Source organism: Brachionichthys hirsutus, chromosome 7 (genome assembly GCF_040956055.1).
Source record: "Brachionichthys hirsutus isolate HB-005 chromosome 7, CSIRO-AGI_Bhir_v1, whole genome shotgun sequence".
In the NCBI taxonomy this organism is placed as follows: domain Eukaryota; kingdom Metazoa; phylum Chordata; class Actinopteri; order Lophiiformes; family Brachionichthyidae; genus Brachionichthys; species Brachionichthys hirsutus.
Window position 1 is genome coordinate 4,692,350 of NC_090903.1, and position 18,249 is coordinate 4,710,598.

Consider the following 18,249-nt stretch of genomic DNA (forward strand, 5'->3'; position numbering starts at 1 on the left):
GCTCAAATGGGTGAATTCAGGCAACATATACGAAATGCACTCAGAAAAGGAGGGAATGTTGGGAGGGAGAGAATGTGGGGGCCACATTGGACAGTCAGAGATGCCTGTTGCCTGCCAGCTGCAGAAACAGGTCATTTCCTTAAACAGCTTCTCTCTCAACTCTAAGGAGGAACCTGTCTTAACAGCGCACAGTGTTATCAGCAGAGCAACAAATAGTGGGAAGCAAATGAATCGCATGTCTGGCCGTTGTCGATCCCTCATTAAAAACTGGGCTCTATCAACTTTGTTCATTCTGTAATTATGAAGCTAAGCTTGATGGTTGTCTTGTAGTCGGTTATTTTTCCAGAAAGAAAATGCTTCACTTCCTGGATAAGTTGACACTGAGTGATCAGTGATCATTGATCATCTCAAAAATGAACATATTTCACAAAGAAATATGACAGTTTGAGAAGCGCCATTATTTTCTTGCTTATAGAGAATTGAGATGATTTATGTTGCATTAGCAAACACAGAAAAAGTAATTAATTTGCTTTTCAAAACAATTACAGTATGCTTAATAAATGTAGTTATTCTTCATATGAGAATATTGTGTAAATAAGCTTTGTTCTCATGACTGTTGTCACCACAGAGAACAGTGTGTGAAGTCGGGCTTTGCGGAGCGTACGAGGCAAAGCTAATGAAGTTCTCAAAAGATCATATTCTGAAACCACATCGGCCCTGTCAGCCAGGAAACTGTCTCACCCCTCATCAAACTGTCAGCAAGACAGTAATAGTAGTTTTCCCAAAATCTTGAACCACTACTTTCAGCATATACTATATTAAATACGCAGATAATATGCACCATTTATCTCAAGGAACAAGTTTAACTTTTCTTTAGAATTTCCAATAGAATCTAATTCTATCGGGGTATTAAAAACAAAATTCTGAAGAAAAATGTCTGAAATCCACACACCGGTACTAATCACTCTTTATGAAACTATTTTTTTTAAAGGGGACATATTATATATATAAAAAAAATACTTTTCCCATGTTTCTACACTCATGCTTTTAGTAGTTTTGGGTCATTACCAACCCAAAAAGTGCTAAATTAAACCAGCCAGTCAAACCTGCGTAGTTTGCGTAGTTCTGTTATCAAGTATTGAAACATATCTGGCAGCAATCTTCCCTGTTGTGACATCACAGGTGTCTGCGCTCCGCTCGTCCACGCTCGACCTTTGCATGAGTCAAAGAAGAAGAACAGAGTGGATAAAGTTTATTTTTGATTGTAATGTTCCGGCTAAAAATTGGCAAAACATTTTTAGTGTGTGCTAAAAAAAAGTCACCTCACCGGTTACCATGGTAGCGTGCAGTGGCGCACGTGCCCTCGAACTTGGTTTCGGTTTCATTTTCAGAGGCGTTTCTGATGGAGCTGTTGGAGACAGAAAAGAGGGACGCTGTCCTGCAGCATCTGTTTGCTATTTTGACCAAAGACTGTCACAGATATTTTATACAAGTGTCTGGAAACTGCGTTAACTTGTGGAAAAAGGGTAGAATATGTGACCTTTAAATAAATGTAACTATTATTTTTAGGTTTAATAATGTAGATCATGGAGCATGTACGTTTATTTGTCTAATGGCTGTCCTTGGTATGTAAATTACGCACCAGCCCTGGAAATACAATCTCTTTTTTCTGCTGGGGTGCAGTGACGAGAACTCCAAAGTGTTGCCTCCTGGGGCTTCACACTCTTCAAATGAGTCTTTACTTCCCCTTAAATCCCGGCTGAGAATCTGCCCACAGAGCTCGGATCAAAGTGGAGTGTGGCACACAGACCCGTACTTGCTGCCGTTCATTCGGCTCAATTAAAGCCTGCCATTTCCTGCTATTAACCTGCGCCCACCTCCAGCCAGAAACGCACGGAGCAAAGCGCTCACCAGGAAGCGGTTAGAAGGACACTGTTTAGTGCTTTTCCAATTAAGCTCTCTGAAGCTAAGCGGATAGATATGTCATCAAAACTCATTATCCCAGATCTTTATTTAGCTTTTATGTTCCCAAGGAAATGACTGGCTTCGCGGTATACTGTGTGCACTTTTTCTTTTAGCCTTTAAACTCTTTAACGCATGGAGGCGTGTCATTGTGCGTTAGATGCTTTTATGGGTCTCTCTAACCCGTATTTAACCTGCTGCTTCACCATCATATCATGCACGCCCGCCTAAGCTGCTGAGATGTGTGTTACAGTTCGCTCTCACATTGATTCAAAAAGCAGCTAGAATCTAGTTAGCAGGTAATTCAAAAAAGGAAGTCGCCCAATCAACCTAAAATGTTTTCAGATTTGCCCCACGGGGGCGGTCCAGGGGCAGAAAACAGCCGTCTCATAAAAAGGACACTGAATTTCTGAGTTTTCTATGTTATTCCGTTGGTTTGAAGTGCAGTGCATGTATTTGAACTTTGATGATGCAAATGCAGCATTCGGTAGGTGTTATTTATCTCTTTCATTCCACCACATCCAGCGACTCCTTATTGCACAGATTGATGCCGTTTCTGCCGGCATCTTGCATAGCCGTCCAAACTTTCATAAAGAACAGTGAAGCGTGATCAGGGTGCAGCAGTCCCACCTTGGGCTGGCCCTAAGCTGCCCGAAGCACCAGAGAGCCGGGCTTTGAAGAGATAAGGCCCTTTTGTCATGCATTTTTCCTTAGCAGCCCGCTTCCGCCCCGGCCTCCCTGTTCTTTGCAGAACTGGTCCTTGCTGACAGTATAAAATATGCAGGCTCAGCATTTGGCATGTGGCTGGAGAGATTGTCAGTTTTGAAGAATCCCCTCCACAGCGATGTTTTTGCCGTTTGTCAGATGGACCTTTGCATCAGGCTGAAGAGACGAGTGGATTTCTCTGTCTCCCGCCATTCCAAATGTCAGCCATCACAAGAAACCTGGAAGACCTGAGCATCCTCTCCTGGGAACAATGCTTCCCCCCCCCCCTCCCCTGTTTTCTCTTGTCCTTCCTGTCAGTCAGAGAATTTTGAATGTCACGGTGCACCCCTCCCCCCCCCAACCACCAACCACCAACACCCAGCAGCCACCTACTTTCCTTTACATATGGTAATAGTGCTGTCTCATTCATTCTGTTGGTGGCTTTGCCACGGGGGGAGGGAAGAAGGCCATGTGCATTAAGTGGCAGCTGTATGCATTTTGTAAATTGACTCCCCAGTGACTTCCAGATGTATTTTACTCTCTCCTCCTTTTCCTTCTGTTGCTCTGTTTTCTCCTGTTAAGCATTTGGGTGGACAAAGGAGCAGAGGGAAGATGTGTTTAGTGCTTTAGAGGACCTCTGCTCTATAGAGCGGCAGCTCTCTCTCAACAAGTGGCTGATGGATTTAATGCCATTGGATGGCGGGACCATGGTGGGCTCATTGCCACAGTGGCTCTCCGGGGGGGTTGTCCCTGTGCTCTTAAAATGTACAACTGATGAACAGCGACTCTCATAATCAGGTAAGTGCAGCAGTTGATCCCCGATGCATCGCATGCTGACCTTACAGGGAAAATGCAAAGGAAAAAAGAAGTGAATTGAGAAAAGTTTTTTTTTTTTTGGACAATGTGTTTAAGCGGTTTAGCACATGGTGTGTGTGTGTGTGTGTCAGGGCCAGAGTTTGTTCGTGTCTCTGGCAGGAACGATACAGAAAGCTCTTGCAAGGTGAATAAACAAGTGATTCATCCAGCGCTTATCCCCTCCTCCCTCTAGTTGAGTTCCCCTTACGCTCTCTGGCTTACTAAACCTTGATCTAATCATCAATGTGTTTCCCTGACGCCAGATTTCCTTCAAGTGACACCAAAACCATGTGTGAAAGGAGAAACTTTGAGACGTAAACGAGTAGCAAGGAAGGGACGGATGCTCTGACTCGTGCTAGAGTTCACATAGTCAGCATGTCCCGACTGGACACGTGTGAATGCGTTTGTCCGTTAGTGTGTTAGTGCTCCCTCTGAACAGTGTCACACGGCCTCTCCTGCACGGTTCCTCAGTGATAATCTGACCAAGTGGACTCAGACTGACCTTCGTGCAAACGCAGATCTTCTCAGAGCTTTCGATCAAAACTCTCGACGGCATTCTCTCTTATTTCTCTTCTTACCTTTTCACTTCGAAGTTTTTCCTTCTCTCTTGTTCCCTTGGAGCGTGTGCCGCTAACGGGCTGTCATTGGTTTGAAGCGGGGGGTGGGGGTTATGTGGTGACTGGAAATAGGTGGTCGTTTATTCTTGAGGCCTGCTGGGCAACATCAAACCTGCATGTCCCTTTCTGTCTCACCACGATAGTGAAAGCTGGCGTGGCTAGGCCAAGTTCTGGGGGGGCAGATGGTCTCTTTTGGAGAAGTGCCACAGCAGAGTTCTCTCTGCTTGCGGGGTTCCGCTGGAACAGCCAAGAACCGACGTCGGTTCCTTCTGTTGGGAACATACAGCAGCCTCAGCCTGTGACTCCTCCTCGAGGCTCTGGGAATGACTACGAGTCTTTAACTTGGATGCGATGCTAACGATGGTTCTCACTTAGTGCTGCCTGACATTGTGACGCTCCCAAAATGTATTCTTCTTCATCAGCGTTCATCTGCCTTGCATCTGAACAGACTTCTATTTTTCGCCTGAATCTTTTTAATTGGGCCAATTGTAATCTGTGTTTGCCTCCTGTGATTTCTATTATTCTAATTGTATAGAAAGGTAAAATCTGCTGTCTTGTCTTTTTCAATCCTCCGATTATTCTGAAACTACTGAAGCGCAGCGGCAAGTGTGCTGCCCGGCAGGCGCTGGGCTGTAAGCCAGCTGGCGGGGCGGGGCGGGGCGGGGCGGGGCGTGGCGTGGCGTGGCGTCAGTGTAGGGGTGTAGCTTGAAGGTCTGCCACCAGTGAAGAATCTCAACTGTTTTATGGGAGGCTTTATAATTCAACTTCCATCATACCTGAACGCAACCTTATGATTAGTTGAAGCTACCATCAGCAAATTGCCTTGTGGTCAACTCCAACTGGATGGATTGCTGTTAGAAAGTGTGCTAATCTTTGACAAGTAAACGCCATTTCCTGGCCCTGCAGCCATAATTTCAATCACGGCTGTCATCTTAAGGCATTATTATGGAATGGATGTCATATTAGCACAAAGACCGCTGTGATAGACGGGCGCCGTTGCAGCTGCTTGATGAGTCACTTCTCATCAAGAAATTAAACGTTGTGCTTGTCAAAAACACAATATTGCATAACACATTTGATCTCTTTTACATGCATAACTTCTAACCCTCGGCTGTGATGCTTCACTGTCCAATCGATGAATATAAGAGAGCTACACGATGTTTCCGAAGACCGAGATGAAACAGGCATGCATATTCACATACTAAGATTGACTTTGACTCTCTTGTTGTAGAGTGCCCTGGCTTACACACACAATCAGTGTTCAAACCGCACTCTTCTGGCCCACGTCTAGTCTTTGTGGGCAGTGCAACATGTGGTAGATATTATACGATTTGTAAGTGTCCTGGAATTGAAAATAATTCACCATTTTAACTTTCTGTTGGGTAAATACTTGTGTGTTTACATTTGTTTCCTAGAACCAAGTAAACTGCGGTCAGATCGCGGGGGGGGGTACCCCTGTGCATAAGGCTTCCCCATGCTACCTCAAAGCAGAACAGACTATGGTGGGGGTGGGGGGTGCACTGGTGGGAGAAAACCGATGATAAAACGACAACTAGAATTTTTTTTTACCCGCAGTCCAAACCACGAAGTCCACAGCAAAAGCTAACAGCTATCTTTTGTTTAATTTTACACGCGAGAGCATCGCTGCTGACAGACGAGGCGTGGCGAGATGTCCGTTGACGCCGGCGGCCTCGGTAAGATCTGCAGCCGCAGGCCTAGATCGACTGTTCAGCAACCAAATTATATCTCCGAGGCCTCTTTCCCTCCAGCTGCTGTCTGTCTTAAATCTGGGGAAAGCTGTTATGGAAGCATGAGGCAACTTCCTTTTTTTTTTTTTTTGTAGAGTTTCCATTCAGTCGAGGAGAGAAACCGCTGTAAGGGCTTGTGTTTCGTGCAGACAGCGTATCGAAAGCAGCACTCGTGCTGCAGGGAAGAGTCCTGGAAGACGCGTGTTTGACAAACACCAGTGTCTCTAAAGTCTGTGCACCTGGATACTGACCGGGCAAAGGTGAATCTGGCCAAGAATGACTGTGGAGAAAGATAAGACTGCGAGGCGATACACGTGTTTACTCTGGGCTGTCTGACCTCCTTTTTTAAATCTCTTCTACTGATTGTTTGTACTGTTGGTTCAACATGAGTCCGTGTACTTTGAGATATAAACAAACGGTCTCTTATCATCCTCCACTCCTGCAGAAACTGCATCTGTGTAAAGCCGCCTCTCTTTGCACATGCACACTTCTCTGGCGTAGTACTTTCTGTCTCCTCCAGGTCTCCTCTGCTGTTCTCTTGCCAGTCACCATGTGGGGATGAGCTCACCTTCTCCCTTTGAGGGTATTTTACCAGCTACATGTGCATCTGTGGTGATGATATACGATGCCGCTTTTACAGGGAGACCTTAACTTGAAGGAACTGAGTCCACATATGCAGACTGTCATTGAGAAGAGAGCACAGATCACTAACTATACAGAGACAGGCTAATTAGACAGACACAAAAAGTGTTTATTTTATCTGGTAATATGTTGAATTTGCAGCATATTAAATGTCCCTTAATTACTTCACTTCACTCCACTTCACTTTTATTGAATTTGTCCCTCGGAGGGCAATTTGTTTTACAGCATATACACACATTTTCCACAACATATAATGGACACGGTAATCGCCGCCGTTTGTCTGTCTGTGTCCGTCCGTCTCTGTTAACAACATAACTCAAAAGGTTCTGGAAGAATCTGGAGGAAATGTTACCAGGAACAAATGATTACATGTTGGTGGTGATCCAGAAGAGATCCTGGATTCTGGATCACTTAGAAATTTTCAGTAACATTGCAAGCGATGGAGCTTCAAAATGTTTTCCTCAATATCTTGGTTGATTATTGATCGATGTTTATGGAATTTGGCACAATGTAGGGTGGGGGCCTCTATCTCACCACTGAATTTCGTCCGGATTGGATCCACAATGACGTGAGGGAAATATATGCCATTTTAATATTGAAAACTCCATTTATGGATTCAAACACTGATTTACTTTTCATGGTTGGTGTATAAAGATACTGATACTGACACTGATTTAGAACTGCGACCACTTTGCAATGGTACTCAGAAGGTTGCTTTCTGAACAAATTAAGAAGACAAAAATAACATTGTTATACATCATCAAGCAAAGCTTGAAATTAATATACCACAAAAATAATTGTTTAGGCTAAAAATTAAATGAATAACTTGCTAAAAATCAGCGCTATCAGCGGTCAGGTCAGGCAGCATGATAAGTAAATAGGAAGTTCTACTCTGTACTAAATTATTCTGCTGTTCCTTGACTGAATAATACTCTCTTTGCATTATAACATCACCTTTTAACTCTAAAGGTGCTTCTTTCCATGCATGGAAACTTTCAACGTGCAACAAATCTGCAAATCCTTCTGGAATCCTGCAAGTCAATCCCAGAGGGTGAGATAGAGAGGGAGTCGTGGCTGATAGATGTGACTGTCTTTGATTACTGACACTCCCAATACCCTCCCCTAATGGATTATGCTGTCAATTTGCCACTATTGAAGTAGGACCTTTGATTCTGTTGCCTATTAGTCATATAACCTCCGTAAGCCCAACCTAATTGCTTGATATATGCTTGTTAAATTCTCATTTATGTGAGTATATTAAGTTGCTACTAGGTTGGCTATGGTTTGATGCTGGTATCAGCCCCCCCCCCCACACACACACACACACACACTGGGGGTGTTGCCCTCCATTTGCCGTGGCACATTAAAATATCAGCATCACTCCCTGCAGGCGATATTGACACGTCAGGGTGTTTGGGCCGGTGGTCTGACCACAGCGCGAGAGGGTGGCGTGAGATGATAGGGTTCACAGTGGCTCGGAAATAGGGAGTTATCATTATCTAGAGGAAGGGGGGGTCTGGACCATTAATGGTAAGACCTTAGCATCAGTGCCAATTTTGAGTGTCAGCTGGTGGGCGATGCTTCCCTATTGCGAGGTTGATTTGTGGAGGCAGGAGATGAAAGAGGAGGAAGTTGAATGGTGCATTTGGTGTCCTTTGGTCCACGCTTTCAAAGCCTCGGTAGGTGTGAGTGCTGGTCCACCAACACACTGAGGAACACACAGCGGCCTTTCTGGTTTGGGGCTGGTTTTCCCATGCCCCAGATGTGAACTCTCATGGATACCATCAGCAATTAATTGGCTCGCTGCTTTCCACGGCACAAATGTCTGAACGAGGTTTGGCAAAATTCCTCGTCCACCACTTTCACCTCTCCCCTAGCTTCACATCCTCCCTTTCTTTAGCCCAGCAAAGGTACAGATTTGCTCCGGTGAAGCGGAGACAGAAATGTATTCACCGGAGGACGGTTGCTGCCGTACGCCTCTCCGTGCCGCTCCCCTGTCTGACGGTAACGGAGACGACTTTAATATCTATCCTGCCAAAAAACATTTTGTTCACCTTCCCGTTACCGACGGAAAGTTGAAACAGCTGCTCACAAAGGGAGAATGCAAGCTGGGCTCCCACATCGGTTTAAATAACTTCCTTGAAGGGTGAGAGACTAACGCAGCACGCATCACGCTCATATTTGAGTGTGATGCGACACGAAACGTGATTCCTTGTTTGCATTGTGAGTTTATTGAGCAATCAAATGGTCGGAAGTGAAGCGTAAGCAACGCGCCTTCAGGTGTATCTGCTTTCCGCTTAGACTTCTCCCTTCCTCTGTGTTAACGATGAGCACAGCATGAGACATACAGATAGCTGATTGGCTGCAGATGCAGATGTCAACATGAAGCAGTAGGAGGCAGGTAATAAGAACTCAAAATAAATGGCATTGTGAATGCATCAAGAAGGAGAATTCCTTCTTTGCTTAGCGTTGCTGCTTGGCTGACTATATGATGAAGGCCATGTGCTGGAAAATTGGTGTAATCACGTTGGCCTCTAACCTAGATCGCAGAGGGTGACTAAATCACGGCTCTGGAGGTCGAGGCATCTTGGGAGGACGAGGCGAGCTACTACTTCCTGCTGCGAACAGAGGAGCATTAATGTGGCTCAATTACACCAGGGTTTATTAAAGATAATCGTCCATAATCACAGGTCTGTGTTTCTTTTTTTGGGGTTCAGAATGGCTCTGCCCCTTGCTGGTTAGCTAAATAAACAGGTTTGACTTTGAGCTGTGTTGCAATTTGAGAGGAATGTGAAAATTGAGGAAACGTGAATGGCATGGCTTTGAACACAATGAAGTTCAAAAGTCAGGACAATGTGTCTTGTTTGACCCACAAGAAGCTCTAGCTTCCATGCTATCGGTGCTGCAGATAGCATCATAATAACACGTCGCTCTGTGATATGATAGATCTGTGCTTATTAAAATGGGGGCCCCAGAGCCACAACGGGTGCGCCATGTGCAACCCGTATGCAAATTCTGATATTTGCTTCCATAATTTTGGCACAACATTTTGTTAAATTTTGCAACTTCTCAAGGTATTGCAAGTTATGCATATATATATACCGGTACATGCATGCAAATGGTTCTGTGTTCCCCTCACAATTATTCTTTCTAAAGGGTTGTGACAAGGCCCTGCTTTTTTGTACACCGTGCATGTTCCTAATTTGTACCGTCTGCTCTCAGTGGATTAGTCTGAATAGTTTTGTGCACAGAATGCTCTTGCACCTGCCATCGAGTAGAGCCATATTAGTAAAATGCATGTCGATTATCCTTGCATCACTGCACGATCTTCACAAATCTCTTTTTTATTCTAACACTTGGCTAACGTAAAAAGACGTGCAAAGCTCTCAATGTGCCGTAATCCGTAGTGTATTATAGTGGCTGGGAGGGACTGCTGGGGAGCCACAAACAAACTCGGGGTCTTCCTCTCGATCGTCCTTCAGGAGTGAAGAAGTGGCTGATAGGAACTCTGGTTGTTTAAGCAGGACTGTCATCCTGCCATATGTCCTCCTTTGGTGAAAAGGCCTATCAATAGTAGTATGTCAGGATTATTTTAAGAGCTGGAAGAATCGCTGGGCCACTGCCATCTGCATCGACTGAGACGAAAGATTGGCTATCTAACATCAGAAGCGGAAAATGTCTTCATTACTGTAATTAGGCCTGTCTTTCTCTTCTGCGTCTCCTTCTCCGTCCCGTCCCCTTGTGACTTAAACGGCCATAATGGCGATGCATTACTCCGATAATGAAGGGTTGTTAGCGAAGCCGACCGCCCACCCTCCATCTGCTGCCCCCTTCGTGCACAGAGCCCCAAAGGCAAGGACAGAAAACAGAACCCTGCAGGTCGCACAGAAGACGGATTCTGCTGACCGTGTAACTTGTGGCTCTGTCATTGGTTGGGGGGGGGGGGGTCATTAATCACTGTCACAGGGAAAGCGGCTAATAGAAAGCAGGAAAGGGGAACACAGACCACCGTGTCCGCCGCCTGTCCTCATTGTGAAATTAAAGCCAGTTCAACCTTTGCTGACCCTTTGTAGAAACAAGTAGGGAGAGGCTGGACAGCGTGAACACAAGCCTACTGGTCGTGTGTGTGTGTGTGTGTGTGTGTAAACTACAAATGCAGTTGTGGGAATTTGAAAAGAGATTGGACAATTTCAATGCTTGTAAGCGAGGGAACATTTGTCATTTTGTTACAAATTTCTTGTATTGAAATTGCTGAAAGTTCAGGGTTAAAATGTTTCACTTAATTGTGGAATATACACCTTTTGTCGAGTTGTATAAAAATAAAGACACCAAAGACAGATTGTAAGTGAGACCTATTACCTGTGACTGACATCAGTGCTTCAAAACGCCTAAATTATTTTAGGTTAATCTTTTCAATGATTTCCCTGATCACATATTCTTCTTTTCTTCTTGCTCTTGTAGCTGCTCTACACAAAGTACTTTTCACGCTGCTTTGTTTTTCATGCACCCAGATTGCAGTATGCCAGTTTCTTTGTTCGTGTTGCTCTCCAATTTGAACCGCCATTGGAGCGTCACCACTGATTAAGCTCTTTTTGTTTTTTTTATATATAGATGCCTCTATTTGCTGTCACTTGAGTCAACATGTGGCATATTTTGGGTGTGAGCCAACATCCTCCCCAATAAGCCTGAGGCCTGCGTATCAGTAAGAAAATATCAGTCAGCAAGAGCACAGGAAACGTATCGCGTATATCTTGTGAGGTGTGGATAATATTTAATGTACCGGTATTTGCAGCAAGACATTAGGGATGGTCACCCTTTGAATTTTAAGGATTCTAATTCCATTCATCTCACTCCGGGGTTCTTGGCAATCCATAATTTCATTTTTTAGAGCTAGGCCGAAGCAGTTGCTTAGTCACACAATTGAAGAATATATTTACATTTTATATAAATAGATTTTATAAAATTTCTTACTGGTCATTTGCTACAAAGAATGTCATCAATCACTCACTCATCCATGTGGTAAACGGGCTACTAGTGCTTTGCAGACTCCGGTTAAAAAAGAAGTGAATTTCAGTGTTTACATTTCACACAGTAGTTTATTGAGTAAAACTCGTTTTGCTGTTGAAAATAAGACACCCGATATTTAAATAGTGATACCACAGTACACTCGCTGATCTGTGCACAGCAAAAGTCTTACGTCTGGATAATTGTGTATCTTTCTTTGTTCAAAGTGAGTTTGGCACAGGGGTTCTGATCGGGAATGCTTAAGGGCAAAATAAAGCCCAACCCTTTGAGTGCTGCTCGCTGTGGGCCATGACAATTCCCCATCTGCCTGTGATGATGATGATTAATATATTTATTAGATAGAATGTTAGAGTACAAGTATAGTCAAACAGTAGCATGTATTACAGTACAAGTACAGTCAAACATCCCGTCTACGAGGAGCATTTCAAAAAAGCCCTTGCGGTCTTGTTTCCGTTCAAAGTCCTTAGTACACAAATCATCGACATTTAACAATACCAATAAAATAAAAACATTTTGTGGGGGCGGATGCTGCAGAAGCTGCATGGTCACAATCATCGAAACTGAAACCTTGAGCTTCAGTGATATTTATTTATAAACCCTTAAGCAGTATTAGAAAAACAACATTTCTCAATCTTTCCAAGTAGAATTAGAGTTTTGAGCTGGCTGCTCAGTGCCCAACCCAAACGCAGATTCAGGCATCGGCTAATAAATTAGAATACGCTAATAATGGGAAACACAAAACCAAATGGGGGAATTCATTTTCTGCCTTTTTCTTCTTCTTTTTTTTTAGGAATAATGAAATTAACTGCAGCTTCAAATTTACAGCCTTTTCTGATTATATTCATAGCCTGCATGTATAAACAATGAGAGATTGTCTTTGTTGGCTGCAACGCTGCCGTCACATATTCCATTATTCGTCTTTTGCCAACTGTACCAGACAATCCTATTTGCAGAGCAGTTCTCAAAGCCAACCTAATGCATTCACATAACAACACAATATCTTTCCTACTGTTAAATTGTACCAACACATCATTCTGGCTCATGAATAGTGTGTTCATAGCTACCTCAGTCCATAATGGGAGGCAGAGGACTGCTGATAGTTTTGGCAGTAGACTTAACTTAATCGGTATCATCATCAATCTATTCCTTGCACATTTAGGTCATGCATGCATAAACTTGCACACGGCTCTTGCAGAAGAACACGTCATTATGTCAGTGTTTCTGACATTTTATATCTCCAAATAGTCTGTCCCTCTTCATTTTCGAGTAAACGGCAGAGAAATGTAAACGGTTGTCTGGAGATGGAGGAAGTCGTAATAAAGGCCAGGAGATGAACTGAAGTTTGGCCCAACTGTATCGACCACTGTGAAAGTTTATGGAGAGAATAGCGCTAACTAGGCCTGATCATCTTCAGCAGGAATCTAGCTGTTCATTTTTTGGGTTTATTCTCTAACTCATTGGGTTTTCACATGACTGCAGCGCTGAGAACGAGAAAAACACATTTGGGTCAGTGTAGGGAGACGATGAAGCCTTGCACGCTCTTGCAGCTTGGTGTGAGTGATCTAACCCTTGCAGGACTCGGTGTTTAGGAATAAGTCCAGTGTATTATCTTTCTCACATAGTCCCAGTGGACCTACAACCCACTTAATAGGAGGGGATGAGATCCTTTAGAGAAGAGGCTGCATGTGTTTCCAGGAGTTGCCCGATTCTTTTTGCACGTTTGCTTTCAGTGTCGGTATCTGTTATTACGTTGTCTATATCAAGTCATTTTCTGCAGTTGAAAGAGGCTTATATGGCCAAGGTGGTGTCGAAAGCCCACACATCGCTGATGTACTATATAGGGGGCATTACTGGGACGTAAGAATGGAAACCATATGTTGGCAGTATGTGAGCTTTAGACATCTGAAGTACCAGAGGGAATGAAGCAGCCTTTCAAGGATGAGCCAGACAAAGTTTATTCTAAGGTCACCGTCAGCCATTTCTCTGCCTTATCAAGGCGAAACGGTAAACTTTTTGTTTCTAAGCTACGGTCATGGTGTCACTGCACTGCATCTGAATTTATCAGGTTTGTTTTGTTTTAGTACTACATTTCCGTTTTATAGCCCAGTTTTACTTACCAGGATTTTCCTTCTATGTCAGATTAAAAGGGAACATCGCCATGGCCACTGAGTGTGTAAAGCCTCCCTGTGTAATCTGCAGACTCGATGTGTTGGACCAGGTATTTGTACACGGGGACATTTAGCTGAGCATGTCCCTCCAGGTGCAATGATTTGTGTCCCCACCAGCTGTTTGTTGGAAGTACCAACCGAGTTACACAACTGCCTTGTTATTTAACCATTTAACCCACATTGGCTCCAAATCAAGTCGTTGATGGCAGTATATGATCTATAGCTAACCTGATTCTGCTTGTGCTTTGTGGTCATGTTTAGGAATATTGACGCGTTTTGAAATGATAATTTCCTTTTTTTTTTTTTACTTTTTTACCTTGTCTGCATTCGTGCTCCACAGTGACAACGTACATAACGTCAGTCACTGTTAGAGTTCTATGCAATTTTTATTCTTATAGTGATTGTAATTTCTAATTTCCTAATTACACTGATCTAACCCCCGAGGAGTGTGCTGGTATTTTATTGACTTCATGCTTTTGTGTGTCTGCCACAGATCCGACTCCTCCAGCTGTCGCTCTTGCATTGACGGCACGCTGTGAGGAAAGGCTTCTCGCCGCCGCGCCTCAGCCCTTCTCAGACAACTTGTCCTTGACATCCAAATGCTGCCTGTCGATCGGCGAGCCAGCCGCCCTCTGTGAGTTATGACGACGGCTGCCTTGTCGACTCAGGGAACAGGCTCCTCCTCCACTTGCCGCTGAGGAAATCACATGATGTAATGAAGAAGGTCGCTGAAAGTCTGCTCTTCAAGGGGTCTGCCAGCCAGGATATGAGTATTTTGAGTCCCGGGACAGATAGCAAGTCAAACCTTGTGGGAATTGTGGGAGGCCCAGAAGAATACTCCAGAGCTATGCAGTCAGAGGATCTATTCAGCAGGAAACTCAAAGCTATGAATGGCAGCATGGGACCGCCGGCCTGCAGCATGCAGGGGAAAACTGATGGCACAGGCAAAACAAACGGCACTCCAGCCATGCCTAAAATGGGCGTCCGGGCCAGGGTGACGGAATGGCCTCCGAAGAAAGACGGCTGGGACGGTCGGCCTTCACCAAATTATCAGAGCGTGATACCGGTGTTTCAGAATGGTCAGCAGGAGCACGGTGTGGAGGTCCTGGAGCCAGGCGAAGCAGTTTGCCTGGATGCAGACTACGCTGACGAATACAGTTTGAGTCACCTCCTCAGCCAATCCCCACTGAAAAGTCTTCATCCCGTTCGCCAGCGCAGCAACAGCGATGTCACCATTAGCGACATTGACTCCGAGGACATCGTGGACCAGAGTGCCGTCAATCCAAACACGGGTGCCTCGCTGCACCGTGAATACGGCAGCACGTCATCCATTGACCGCCAGGGCCTGGGTGGAGATGGCTTCTTTACCATGCTAAAGGGATACCGAGTGGACACCTCGGACCACCGCAGCGCGCCGCCTCTGGGCTTCCCCGAGTTGCTGCGCTGCGACATGGCCCTCTCCCCTAGTCTGCAGACTGCAGCACAGATTGCCAGGGGTGAGATAGTCCATATTCCAGGCTACGAATACATAGACAGTTCGCTCCTCTACAGCCGAGAGCGAGAGAAGTCCTTCATGAGGCGACTTAAATCGGAATCATCTGAGCCATCTCTGTTCAGGAAACTGCGGACCATAAAGAGCGAGAGCGACGCCTTGCGACTCTCGATGGAGGAGGACCGGCGACCTCTCAGCTTTCAGAAATGCTTTGCACACTACGACGTCCAGAGTGTCCTTTTCAACATCAGCGAAGCGGTGGCTAGCAGAGCTAACCTGAGCCAGAGGAAGAACATCACAACTGGGGCCTCGGCTGCCTCAGCTGGAGCAGCGCCCGGTGCTGGCGGAGTAGGCGTGGGTGGAGCTGGGGCCGGACCTGGGCCGGGTTCAGATTGTGGCACGCCAGGATGCGGCACTGGAAATGGCCCCATGTTTGAATCTCCGCTCGGAAGTAGGGAGGACTTGAACCCGAAAGAGAACCTGGATGCCGATGAGGGAGACGGGAAGAGCAACGGCTTAGTGCTGAGCTGTCCGCACTTTCGTAATGAGATTGGTGGAGAGTGTGAGAGGAGGATCTCTCTCTCGAGAGCCAACAGTGCCAACTACAGTGGCGTGTCGGAGAGCTGCTCGTTTGAATCCTCTTTAAGTTCCCACTGCACCAATGCAGGCGTCTCTGTACTGGAGGTTCCTCGAGAAAGCCAGCCGATCCACAGGGAGAAGGTCAAGCGCTACATCATTGAGCACATAGACCTTGGAGCGTACTACTACCACAAGTACTTCTATGGAAGAGGTAAGGGATGCTAATTAGGAACGTCTGATTATTAGTGAGTTTACAGAGATTAAAAAGTGATGTAATCGGAGGATTAAAATGACTCGGCGCTTTGGATTTTTAAACTTTCCAGGTCAAAAGAGTTTCCTTGAATCAAGGCTATTCACAAAGCTTGCGCGAGACTCCCCCAACGGGGCGCGCTCGGCCCATTGGGTCAGATATCTTGTTGGAGTTATTTTTGTAGGACCAGATGAAGCGAAGGCCAGAACAATAGCAGGCTTGTGCTGGATGTGAGGGTGTGTGTGTCTCCCTTCCTGGGGAGAGGAGCGGTCGTGTCCTCCCTGTGATATTGTGCCGAACCCTGCAGAGAAGCAGCGATTAGTCATGTGAGAAGAGAGAGGTGAGAGTGAGGGTGTCTTGCAGCTGTCCCCCAACCCACCCACCCACACCTACACACACACACACACACACACACACAGAGGGTGTGGGGACCCCTCCTATGAAACTCTGGGGTCAGCAAAACTATGTCCAGGTCCCCCTCATTAAAACACCTATGTGACTGGTGCCAGAAAATGCCACGCTGACCCCCCCCCCCCAACCCATCAGCGCATAACACATATCTGTTGTTCCCACTGCCCACGCGTTCACGTTTGCTGCTCTCAGCAGATTAGGTTACTCGTTCGTAAGCCTGCTCAGAAAACAGCTGCTTCACCTTTCGCACTGAGCAATGCCTGACCTTTCAGTAAGGTGGTCTCTATTAAAACGCTCCTCAAGCCAGTCCTCAATGTCTCCAGTCAAGGTTAATGAGACCATTATGGAATTACCTGCTAGTTTATTTGCACATACCATTGAGGTTACATTCATCTATGGTAAAATGCTGCCTTTTTCTACCGGAAAATGTATAGTTGAGATTTCCCCATACTCTCAGTTTAATTTTTTTTTACTTCAGTGTACGATAAATGCAGCTCTTGCACTTCTTTCAAATGGGTCTTTTAGTCACAAATCTTCGCACATGCTCATAAAAGCACGACCCCAAGCCTCCACTTTAGGGCATGCTTTTATCAATCCGAGCTTGGGCGTGGATCCCATTGATTCATAAAGCTCTCCTCCCTATAGCATCAAGAGTGTCTAATGGAGGGTGTGTTTCATCCACATGTCGCACTGGAGAGGTAGCAGAATATGAGATTTACAACAGAGGATGAAGGAAAGCAGGGATTCTCAAATGTTTTGGACCAGATGGGGATGAGTGGCAGAATGAATCTTCTGTCGAAGATCCATTTCACTTTAAAATTTCACAATAAAATGCTGGAATTATTAGCTAGGATGAATAGTTTTTGTCGGGCATCTTTTTTCCTCCACATTGTTAGCACTCTTTCAAATTGTGTCTTAAAAATTGCATTGGTAAAGAGTATTCCTCAACACGCAAGTCTTTTTCACTGTGCCTTTGGTATTTCAGTGTCTCGTTTATGCAACCCTTCTATCAACATTTGACCTTCACAGAGCATGTCTCCTTGGTCCAGTGTCCATGACAACCCAGCCCCCCCCCGAAACGGTTAACCCTGCAGTTAATCATCCACGCTAATGCCACAATGACAAGAATAAGCACATTTGTATTAGTGATCGACCAATATGTTTTTTTTATGGCCGATACCGATTGTTAGCAGTCCAGGAGGTCAATAACCGATATGTGGAGCCGATATTCATTTGCAGTAAAAGTGAAAATATTAGTGGCAAAATTTAGAATAATACCAACTCCAACACTTTTTTTTAATCCTGTACAATAATCAACAGATCCTTGTTTGAAACTTGTAACAAAGGGCAGGGAGCTCAGCAGCATGTCTAATAAAGTTAAATGAAAAATGTAACAAATAAATAGCTTCCTGAAATTTTTAATAAAATAAAGTAAATAAAACAAAGTTAGATTTTTTTTTACAGAAATGTTAGTCATATAAATTTTTAATCCCAATTGAGCAGCATTAGATTGTGTTGCAAAAAAGTTGTTCTGCATGCTTTCCAGCGAGCCGGCTTCGTTTGCGCTCATACATTTCAATATACTCTCCGGAGTTTCTTCTCTTGCAAAACTCTCTGTGTCCATGAGCGCCACGCGTGCACAGCTCACTGCTGATTGGTTAGACGCAGAGCCATGGCACGGGTAAAATATCCAATCAGATGGGGGGACAATGGTGAATACAAAGTAGTGACTGCAGACGGAGCCAAAGTAAAACCGTATTACGCTGCTCTTTTATCGGCCGTCGGATTACTAAAA

The 18,249-nt window shown here is 44.9% G+C and overlaps 1 protein-coding gene across 1 annotated transcript in view; it reads left to right on the top strand.

Moving 5' to 3' along the window:
* Positions 1–14,569: 14,569 nt before the first annotated feature.
* Positions 14,570–18,249, top strand: part of sipa1l2 (signal induced proliferation associated 1 like 2) — a 44,240-nt gene continuing 40,560 nt past the window's right edge. Inside the window, exon 1 of the mRNA XM_068740996.1 lies at positions 14,570–16,004. Coding sequence (XP_068597097.1) covers positions 14,570–16,004 — 1,435 coding nt within the window. The remainder of the gene's footprint in view (positions 16,005–18,249) is intronic.